Source organism: Merops nubicus, unplaced genomic scaffold, assembly GCF_000691845.1.
Source record: "Merops nubicus isolate BGI_N331 unplaced genomic scaffold, ASM69184v1 scaffold46094, whole genome shotgun sequence".
Lineage (NCBI taxonomy): Eukaryota > Metazoa > Chordata > Aves > Coraciiformes > Meropidae > Merops > Merops nubicus.
Window position 1 is genome coordinate 1 of NW_008603071.1, and position 11674 is coordinate 11674.

The 11674-nt window shown below is 36.3% G+C and overlaps 1 protein-coding gene across 1 annotated transcript in view; it reads left to right on the forward strand.

Annotated features, from left to right (window-relative positions):
• Positions 1-2095: 2095 nt before the first annotated feature.
• KLHL2 (kelch-like family member 2) overlaps positions 2096-11674 on the forward strand; it is a gene marked incomplete at its 5' end in the record, with an annotated part of 12656 nt that continues 3077 nt past the window's right edge. Inside the window, 7 exons of the mRNA XM_008938538.1 lie at positions 2096-2205; positions 3581-3697; positions 4658-4807; positions 5724-5841; positions 6477-6674; positions 7432-7533; positions 8458-8586. Of these exons, the coding sequence (XP_008936786.1) occupies positions 2096-2205; positions 3581-3697; positions 4658-4807; positions 5724-5841; positions 6477-6674; positions 7432-7533; positions 8458-8586 (924 nt within the window). The remainder of the gene's footprint in view (positions 2206-3580; positions 3698-4657; positions 4808-5723; positions 5842-6476; positions 6675-7431; positions 7534-8457; positions 8587-11674) is intronic.

Here is an 11674-nt window from a genome sequence, read left to right on the forward strand (position 1 = left end):
TATTAATATTATATTAAGATATTAAGATTGTCAAAGCTTTCAAGATGTGATAAATAATGTGAGATAATACAAATCCTAACCTAGAAGGCAAAAAAATACACCCCCAGTACTGTTTTTCTCTTATAATTATTGGTAAAAGAGGATCTAAGTGGGATTTTCAGAACTCTTAGTACTGAGTCGTATCATTACAGAGATGATGATATCCTTGTTAAAGGAAAGCAAACAATTTGAATTTCATAAGCATTATTTTTATATATAATAAAATAATTCCTTCTGTCTTCAACACTTGAACTACTTCAGATAAATTGCTGCTGGCAGGTTTAATTGGTGTTTTTGCATTTCCATGTTCCTTTTCAGTTTCTAATTTTGAATAATCCATTGAGCAGTAATTTTAATTGGCTTCTGCCAAAAGTTTATCAATCAGTTAGGATAGTCTCCTTGACAACAAGAGATCCGGATCTTAAAAACCAAGTGAATTCACCTTACCTCTTTTTTTTTTGTGATTAAATTTATAGAGCAAACTACTCTGCTGTTTCTCTTTTTTTTTCTGTAATTTATTCAGCTGAGGATTTTTTCCAGTTATTGCTTGAGAACCTGAGCCTGTAGCTATTGACTTAGTTAGTTTTCTCTTTTTTTTTTTTTCCCACTTGTCTTTCTTCTCTTGGCAATGTACCTTGTTTTTTTTAAGCACAGAGGCTGACATCCAGTGAAACAGTCAAGTGGTGTCTGTTTTTTCCAGATTTTCTTCTATAGTTTCTTCCTAGCATGAAAGCAGGAGACCGCCTCACATTCATTGTTTTACTTGGAAAATCCTCAGCTTTTCTGGTTTTGAGGTTGGTTCTCTTCCTGTTTAGAGCATGTCATAAATAGAAATAAACTTCTAAAAAGCAAAGCTTTTATACATGAGCCTCTAAAATCAGCTGAGTATTTCTAGTTTACAAAGTGTGTTCTGTTGGATGTGATACACTGTTTGAATGAATTTCTCAAGGGAAGATGAATAGGGGTTCTGAACCTTCAGTGGGTTTGAGATTTGGATGAGTATTGCTTCCTCTTCCTGCTTGCTTCCTAACTCAGCTTCTGAGTAGAGTCAAGATGTAAATATTTCTACGGAGTGGAAAACTGATGGTGGTGTTCATAAAAATCAGTAGCATTTCTCCTCGTCCTTTCTCTCCCGTTACCTGAAATGTAGCAGAAAATACTGTGTATCCACCAGAAGAGAATGCTGTGGAATTGGAGGGACTTGCAGGATGATGATTGCATGAATCACTACTGGAGTGATAGAAAAGGCTTTAAAAAGTTCTTTAGTTTGAGTATGCTTGATCACCTTTTTTACTTATCCTGATTTTGAGTGAATTCTTAAATTTCCAGTAACAGCTGTCCCTTCTAACTTCTGTTAGGAATAGCAGAAGAGGGGAAAAATGACAGTTAACTTAATGGAGCTACTTTTCAAACAGTTGAATGGCTTAAAAAGTAATTTTAAGGACAGGAGAGGACAACTGAATAACTGCATAACTTGATAAGGATACATGCTGTACGTTAAAAGAAAACGTCTGGTTCTGAAACCAAAACACTGAACTTTTGTCAGCTTTTTTTACTTTAAGATGAGGCATTAAAAAACTGAGGAAAAATACACATCTACACATCATAAAGACTGCGATATGTCATGTTTTTTGACCTTGGAGAAGCTCTGAGAGATGCAACAGGATATGAACTTGTTTGGTTTGACCTACATTAGTCTGCAAAACTGCTGGTTAGTTCTAATGAATCGGCCATTGTTCATGTTAAACTGCAGGTTTAAAACACGTTTGTCAGCATTTGTGTGAATGAAGTTAGCAAAATGAGATTTAACTAACTGTCAAGGACAAGTCCTGAGATGAAGCAATGCTGCAAATGTTAAACTGCTATGATTGCTAATTTTAATACAATGAGGTTTAATATTTCAATTATTTTTAGGAATCTGTAAATATAAAAACTGTTTGTGAGACCAAGCTTTAAGCTACATAAAATGTTTTAAGGTACTGCTTCTAGATATGACAAAACAGCATACATATTGACTTAGCACTATATGTCAGAATCCTACTTTTCCTCCAAACAGAACAGCACTTTTCTGATGTTGTACTTAGTGAAGAATACCTCAATCTTGGTGTAGAGCAGGTGTGCAGTCTTATATCCAGTGACAAACTCACAATTGCCTCCGAAGAGAAGGTAAGAGCATCTGTATCCCAGTATTCCTTTTATCCTTTTGGGTGAGAGAGTGAGCTTGCTTTCACTGCTCTGGTGTACGTGTTTGGATGTGTTCTTTGTTTCCTCAGTGAAATAAGGCATGCATTGTGCTCATGTTTAAAGGATTTTTCCCCAAAGCGTTGTTAGTCCGATGCTGAAAATTAACCTCAACTCCTAAAATCGTGTAACCCTTTGATCTTTGAAAAAAAACCTGGAAACTAAATTAAATGGATTCTTTGTCATCTTCAAACAGAACACATTCTGTGAGTCACATACACAGGAGTTTGTTTTACCAAAGTATAACTCACTAAAAAACAGTAGTTTGAGGAGTAAGTATATGCCATCTACCAACTTTAACATCAGCAGTCCCACAAATGTATTAAATCTCTATATGTATATGTGGGCTGTTCAGCCTAACTAAACAAATGCGGGTTGCAAAGGGGATGACGAGGTAGCTTGGTATAACCAAACGAGTTTAAATGTGTGTTGGCTCACTTTTAGCAAGATCTCTTTCCTTTAAAGCCATTTTTGAAACTTTGTGATCTTCAGTGAGCCCAGTGCATCTCTTTTCAGGTTGTAGATGTATTCATTTTTTTAATCCATCAATTCAGACTGTGTTGGTTTTCTTCTTTGCAAGGAGTGTATAGTGTGTAACACCTCTGTTCAAACTGGGCTAAACTGTATTCAAAGGCAGGTTCGAATGCTTACTGGTATGGCTAGGTAGTGTCATGTTAAAACCTTTTTTTAACTTTGAATCTGAGAATTGTCTGCTTAAACTGCAACTCGCAAAGTCATGTTGGTGTTCACATAATACCCTGAAGGTCCAGTTTAATCACTTTGATTTTGATACATGTGATGCTGCTTTTGTGGGGTATAATTACGGTTTTAATGCTCTAGTGTATGATGAGCTGCTGTGCAAGAGAGGAGAAACTAGGCTTGGGATCACTTCTCCTAGTAAGACTCAGTGCTGATAAGTCTTTTGAATGATGCCATGGTAGGTTGATTTTCCAAGAAAGGAAGACCATTATGAGGATTGTAATATCCCTGCTGCTGTCTTGTTTGTTTGCCTCATTTTACTGGATTTTCATCATCAATAAAATTATTGTGTACAATTTGTCTATGTAGCACATCTCTCCTTGAAACACCTCTAGAAGAGTGACATTAAAAAAGACTGGCTACCACATCTTCAGAATTTTGTAGTGGGTAAATAAGGAAATAATGGAAGCTGTATCTGCTGTCATCTTTACTTGTGTTAGGAATTTTAGTATAAGCCAAAACTGGCTTTGGGAGCATACTGATATTTTCATACTACTGAATTTGTAAGTCAAGGGACTTGCATTTGTTTGTTTCCTGGAAGGTATTTGAAGCAGTGATAGCGTGGGTAAACCATGACAAAGATGTAAGGCAGGAGCTAATGGCACGCCTGATGGAGCATGTTCGGCTGCCTTTGCTTTCCCGTGAATATTTAGTTCAGGTAAGCAAAAAGGAATACTGATTCTTTTGCATGTGAACATTACAGTTTATTTTTTTAAAGGCAGATGGATAATTGCAGTATGTTACTGACAGTAAAAATAAACGGACAGCCACCATTATATATGCATGTGCACACACACGGTGTCAAATAAGGGGTCGTCATAGAGAGGATATAACATATAAATAATTTATCTGTTTGTCTGACTTCATGTCATGCTACACTAGTAATATGAATTATTTTATTAGGCTAGCTTTCATTTTTAATACGATATTTGATACAATACTTCATAAGGGGATTTTAAATTTCAGAATTGAATATAAGTTGATTCAGACTTGCTGATAAAGGAAATACTTCTTCACCTGGTTCAGATATATTGTATTTTTTCAAATCTTATAAGACTTTCAATATTCAGATGTCAGGACAAATATCTAAGATTAAAAATATCAGTTCGCTCTTAACCGTGATTAGTAGGTGTAGTAGCAGGTTGGTAGGTGTTTATTTTAGAAATTCTGGTTTTGTGAAATGAATTTCCTCCAATTCATGTGGGTTGTTTTGGGGGTTTTTGCTATGCATTTGTGGGTGTTTATGCTTTGTTTGCTGCTGTAGTTTCTTACTGTTGTGGGATGGTTTTCTAGTTTATTAAATTCTCCCCACTCCTGCCTTAAAGTGTTCTCTACTCTCTGTATTTGAAGAGTCAAGAAAAGTGCTTAATTGTGAGGAATTGATTTACTTTGCCTAACACGGTTTCTTCTACTTACTAATTGAGAGAATTGACATTTTTTTTTCAGTGACTGCATATTGCCATCACACAAATTCATGTCTAAGTTAAATTACAGTGTGAAAAATTGGAGTAATCTGCATTTGTGTCATGTAACACAGGCGTTATTACATTTCAGACTGTCACTTGTGTTTGACTTGCTTGACATGCTCAGACCTTGTTACACTTCTATTAATAAACAGAGAGTTGAAGAAGAAATATTGGTTAAGAACAGCAGTGCTTGTAAGGATTACCTCATTGAAGCTATGAAGTATCACTTGCTGCCAACTGAGCAACGAGCATTGATGAAAAGCACTCGAACAAAACTGAGAACACCTGCTAGCCTTCCAAAAGTAAGACCCTTATTTTTTCCAATGTACTTATTTCTTCAGAGTCCATTTTAGCAGATTCCATGAGAATTTGACTGTAACTTGGAATATTCCAGGAAAAATTTTCATACCAGAATTATTTATCACAGAAGTGTAACAAGTGATTAGTGTTATAGTCCATACTACTTGGGATAGAGATGTTTTAGTCTTCCACCTACCCCCACCACGCACACCCCTCAAAAAAAAAAAAAGTTTTTTATAGTAAGCTCGTTAGCATTTGAGAAATACACAATTATACATCTGGTTTTAGGAAATAAGCTTGTTTCTTAAAAAAAGAAAAAAGACCCTGAAAAAAGACTGGTGCTTCTGAATTGTGGCATTTATTCAGTCATTAGCTAAATGCAATCTTTTGTTAACTTTAGAAGAAAACAGAACGAACATCAGATATATTCTGTTCTTTCCAGTGAAGTAAAAAAGTTTTCTCATACTACTGTTATGTCAACTGCAATAATAGAATAGGAGATTCCATTCAGCAGAGATTTAGCACATTTCTCTCAAAGGAACCAGATAAGACTGTTCTGTGATGGGTGGTCACAGTTCATTGAACATCACAGATGTTGATTTCTCATACCTGAGGTCAGTGTAGGATGTGGAGATACAGCATCACCTGCCTCTTTCATGGGAACTCTACCTAGACTCTAATCGCTTCCTGCTTTTCTATCTTGGATGCTTCCTCTGGACACAATGATTACAAATTGTATGCGTTTTTTCAAAAATGAATTTTACCTAGTTCGCAAGAATCAAATTTCTTATTTAGGAGAACCATTGTTTAATGATTTCTGTTACAGAAGCTTGTATTTATTTTTTTAACACTTCTTTGATCTTTCACATACTTTTGTATATGCAAACAATTAATAAATACTGTTTACCTCCCTTTTAGTTGATGATGGTAGTTGGAGGACAGGCACCAAAGGCAATCCGCAGTGTTGAATGCTATGATTTTAAAGAAGAACGCTGGCATCAGGTGGCTGAATTGCCTTCCAGAAGATGTAGAGCAGGTAAATGATGCTGCATTTTTTTGTCACAGTTGGTAATGCTTCAGAATTTAGGCATCTGTATAAAGCATCATATGTTCTTTGGAATAGTACTTAAGATATTTATCTGATAAGGGCTAAGCCTTGAATTCAGTGATCATCCTTAAAATTCAAATTGCTTGCTAATCTGGAACAATACAAATTTGATAACTTTGATCTTAATCTGCACTGTCTAGAATAAACTGCTTTACCACCTCCCATAGATACAGAGGATAAATAAATTTAAATATTACAGCATCATAATAATGAGTAATTTTATTATTAAAATACCCTATTAATACTAAATGAAATAAAGAATGTGAAGAATTGACCAACCAGTACTGAAAATGTGACCTTAAAGCTGCTGAGATATCTAAGCAAGAAGAAAAGAAATTCAGCAAACATGATATGCAGAAGCACTGAGCTATTAGTAACAAAAAGTGACAGAACTTCTCGTGCATAATCTGAATGAAGTGTGGCACTGGGACACTATCAAAAGCCTTATAGTGGAGTCAGTACTATAAATTGTGTCAAGTATCTGCATACTTGGGATAGCACAGAATGCAATTAATTGGCAAAGACTAAAATGCTCATCTTTCCTCCCTGTTGCCCTGCTCTAGGAATGGTGTACATGGGAGGCATGGTTTATGCTGTTGGTGGTTTCAATGGGTCTTTGAGAGTTCGCACGGTAGATTCCTATGATCCAGTGAAGGACCAGTGGACAAGTGTTGCCAATATGCAAGACAGGAGAAGCACACTGGGAGCAGCTGTATTAAATGGCCTTCTTTATGCTGTGGGAGGATTTGATGGGAGTACAGGTATTTTTACCTTTATACACTGATAATTAGCTTTGACTACTTCTGACATAATTGTATCAAAATTGAATGTCTCTTTCCTGGAAGCTGTGATGAAACCAAGCATGAGGGTAGCCTGGCATCTTGTGGTGTGGAATGTACTTCAGTGGTGTCACACTTTCTTCCTCAACAGTGGACTGTTTGCTGCCATCTAAGGTTTTAGGTTTAATGACTAGTAAATCTCTGACAAGTTCATTTTCAGTATTTTGTTTGTAGTCAGAGTCCTTAACTGACAGAAGATGTGAGCAGAAAAATTACCTGGTCCTTTTTGTCCTGTTTGCATATTAAATATATGTCTGCCCTTCCGTGTACTGCAAACAGAAATAAGAAAACTCTGACCTTTGAGAAGGCTCTGGACATACTCTTCATTTTCTTCGCAGATGTGTTAAACTTCTTGTGCAGATATGAGCTTAATTACTATGACTGAAGCATATGTAGGAGAGAGCACTGTGACTTAATTAAACAGAGAGAAAAAACATCTGGGGAAGAATTTTTCAGAGTTCCACAAAAGCTTTTAAGCTTTTATTAATTTGCCTAGTTTCAGACACCGAGAGTGGGTTGACTGTAATTGGCTAACTAAAGGATATCAGTTGTGCATTGTGCACAGTAATTAACAGTCCTTAAAATGCAATAATTTGAACTTTCAGATATGAAGAATTTTCTGAAGGTACACAATATATTGCACCTAGATGTATAAATTAATGTTATATTGTCTTTATAGGTTTATCATCAGTTGAAGTTTACAACTTGAAGACTAATGAGTGGTTTCATGTAGCTCCAATGAACACAAGAAGAAGTAGCGTTGGTGTAGGTGTTGTTGGAGGTGAGCTGACAAATTGTATTAAAAAGAGGGTGGGAATGCAATCATTTACCCTACTATCTTTTCTCACTTTTGAAAACATATTTCGGGTTTTTATTTTTGCCCAGCCTTGTAACTCAAATGGTGTGAACAATGCATGATTGTTCTACTTGGGTTTGACCACCTTTTATCGTAGTTGTTTTACATATTTTTTTCTTGGAGCTTCAGTTGTGCCTGAGGCCAGCTGAGGAAAAGCTCACTAAGCGTGTGTGCTCTAGGTTACGTGTGTCAGCAAGGCCAGCGAGCCTGAGTACTGAAGTGTTGACCTTATAAATTGGTCTTTAGTGATGCAGTACTGTCGACTCTGTTATCTGTGGCTGGCTTTGCTGGTTGCATGCTGGGGATAACCTCAAGGACAGCGCAGGAAAACTGCTGACTTTGGATCAGTTTAGCGGTGAATAGCCTGGATGTCACTTGCACAATGCAGATCTGGGCTGGCTCTTGGGTCTTAAAACAGTTTTAGGTGTGTGTTTTCACTGCATAGGCACCACTGTTGTTTCTGACCTGAAAACACCATCTGTACAAGTAACTTTCAGGTATTTTTTTTATATTTCTAGGAAGCTTATTTGCAAGCTTCCAATGTTGAACATACTTGCTTGTGAACAATTCATAATTTAAAACAGAGAAAAGCACCTCTGTATTTCAGCCGGGCAGTTCAAAATCTTTTGACTCATGTTGTTCTTGTTAGATCCTGGCTGCCTTCTATGTCCTAAAAATGACAAGAATTATAGTGTACTATCTCAAACTATTTACCAAACAGAAAACAGCTGATGATGACAGGTACTGATCAGTAGTTAATTCGGAGAATGCTGATCTCCCCTCAGCTTGTGTACCAGAATGGGCTGTGTGCTTTAGAAATTTGTAGGTTTCTGTTGGTTCCCCTTCTAGGTAAGCTGTATGCTGTCGGTGGCTACGACGGGGCGTCGCGTCAGTGCCTTAGTTCAGTAGAATGCTATGATGCCAATACAAATGAGTGGACCTATGTTGCCGAAATGAGCACTAGACGGAGTGGAGCAGGTGAGTGGACAAGGCTCAACTATCCCTGTAAAACTGAAACAAATCTGTGGTTTTAAAATGTATCTAAAAATACAAAAGGTAAGCTAAAGTCCAAGTCTAAAGGAAGGTGTTAGTCTTAGATGGCTGATATATTGCAGGTAATAAACAAAAGACTGTCCTACAGTAAGATTCCATCTGTTAATAGTAAATTCCTTTCTTTTTCTTACTTTTCATATTCCTCTTCTTCCCATAACTCCTGATGTTTTTAACATGAAGACTACTGTGCATTGATTTTGACAGTCAATTTAATATTACCTAAATACTGAAGTACCAAAATCTACATGGCCAGGATGAAAAATGTCATTTCCTCAGAGATGTCTCTGCCAGTGTAGGGCTGATTTTTCTAATAGCGTTTTTCAAGTTGACTTTGTGTGTGAACTGTGACTATATTTCCACCTCTTTTGGAGGACTTGTTCTCCATTCTGATTCACTGGCAGGAAATTTTGTCTTTGTTCATTCTTAAGTTTGTACTACTGGTTTCATCCTATTACTTCCACTTACGTACCCTTTGTTTCATCTTCAGTAATTCTTTTCATCACCTGGTGTTTACATCCTTTGGATACGTATAGGCTACTACATGTTATCCTTCCTTACCGTTTAGCCAAGGTATATCCATTTATTTCTTTATAATCTTAGAAAATGCCCTTTTTTTTTTTTGTGGATTTTTTTTTCCTGCTTACAATTCTGAGTATGTGTATTTCTCTTTAAAGACATCAGAAGTGCCTGTGGTATTCCACTTTTGTTTAATGAAATGATGCCTCCACAGCTCCAAACTGACTTTAGCAATTTCATAAACTATTTATATTATGGACTCAAATCTCATTTACTGTTCACTGTCCTCTATTTGTCTTTTGGTATTTCAGGTTTTTTCAACTGGCAGAAGTTGTTTTATTTCTCTAGATGTGTTCCCATGGACTTTTTCAAGTCAAATTGCATGATATTATTTTTCTACGGTTATTTTTGCAGTTGTTTAAGTCAGTTTTTTGCAAAGTACTTCATGTTTTTTAGCAACACCCTTCAAATATCTACCGATGATTGCATTAATGTGCTTCATAAGTGGAAGAGATGTTCCTACAAATAAAACTGGATGGACTTGTAGTATGCTCAGTAGATGATTAAGAGTTATCCCAACTTTTCATGTTGCCTTCCATTATTCTTTATTGACTCTGAAGAGTTTTTAATCTGTATAGTGATGTTTAAATTAAGTCCAAATTATTTAAAAAAAAATATATAAAGTACTTGTAAAATGCTTAAGAGATTTAGTTTGTGATACTTGCATTATACCCTTACAAAATCAACAAGCTGATATGTCTATTATTTGCTAAACGCTAAAAGTAATGTTTTGATTGTGTTTTTAAGCTAAAACAATGATGTTAATGAAGTCAGCTTGATACAGTGTAGTTCAAGAAAGTATAGTTCTCATGTGAAAATTCTAGTTCCTCAACCTGTGTGTGTTGGAAGTAAATTCCAGATTAAAAACTGGCCAGAGTTGCAGTCAGAGTACTGTGAAATACTCCTTTCTAATATTGACAAGTTTTGAGGAAAATACATGGGCAAATTACAAGTTTCATTGTAAAGTCAAATAGTGTTGGTGGGTTGTGACAAAGCTTCATTTTGCAATCTGCTTGCACACCCATTTTTTTCTCAGCTTTTTTTTTTTTAATACTCTGGTTTTGCAAATTATTGTTGTGCTTGTGGCCTATTTATACTCTAGATATTTTCAGATTTTTTTTTTTTACATGTTGAATTACATCTACAACTCTGAAATGTAGTGCCTTAGGTACACTAACTACTGGGATCTTTCTTCTCCTCTCTTCCCTTCCCTCTGTCTCAGAGTTCAGGACTGTTTGCTTACTCAACTCTCCTGCCTTTTAGCTTGTCCTCTGGTTAAAAAGAAAAAAATTAAGAGGAAAAGTAAATGCAGTCTGTTGTTTCAGATTCATATAACTGAGTAAAATAATCAACATTCTTCTGTGCCACTCTGTTAAATACATGGAAAATTATTCTTGTGCATGGAGGAGGAGTGGGTGGCAATGTGAAAATCACAGCTATTGATCAAACTTGCCTCTAGTGGCCAAATATCCGAAACCACCAGAACTGTTTCAGCCGGCAGCCAGTCCTGGTGGTCTTATGGGTGCTAACTAAAGAGAATTTTGTTCCTGTGTTAACCCTTTGGACCTCTGGTCACCTCAAGGAAATTAAGTCCGTCCCTTCTGTTCCTATTGCTTCAGCTTCATTCAAAAGCAACTTCAGAGGTTAACCCTCAGTTACTCTTCTTTAGTACCAACTGCTTCTCAGTTGATCAATACGGGGACAGATCTGTTTCCAGCAACTTATTGGGATGAGGAACTTCAGATCCAGATATAGGCCATTTGGGAGGGATGAGAGATATAAGACAGGGTCCCGAAAAATGGGCAGGAAAGAAAAATAACAAAGAAAGGAGAACTCAGAAGACGACAACGAGAGGATACAGACGGAAGGAGCAAGAAATTAAGGTAGGACTTGGAAACCGGGTGTGGGATTAAGGGAATATGAAGCACCAAAGAGGAATGGAGGACATTTTTAAAAATAAGGAGCTACCAAAGAAAACATGGCAATGTGGCAGAGGGAAGACTACACGCTGAATAGGAAGGTTGGTAACTATACAGAAAGCCTGGGTGGGGGGATTTATATCACATCACATTTAAACTAAAAATCTTAGCCTTCATAGCTGTGTAATGTTTCATCCTACAAAAGATGAATGTTGTATTATCCTGTCTAATGAAGTGTGATCAGAGTGGGAGAAAGAAAAGCTGTCACACTATCCTGTGACATGATATATAGAAATAATAGCAATAAAAGAGGAATTAAATTAACTTGGAAGGATATGAGGAAATGTTAGTAGTGAGTATCATTGTTAAAGCATTAGATAGGACGATTTATAAAGCAGTGTCCTATTAAGAAGCTATTTTTCAGGTTTGCTGTACCAATTAACTCTTCCATGTTTCCTTCCCCTCTTCCTTTAACTATTACAATCTGCCTTTTTAATAAGAAAATATAGCTAGTTCAG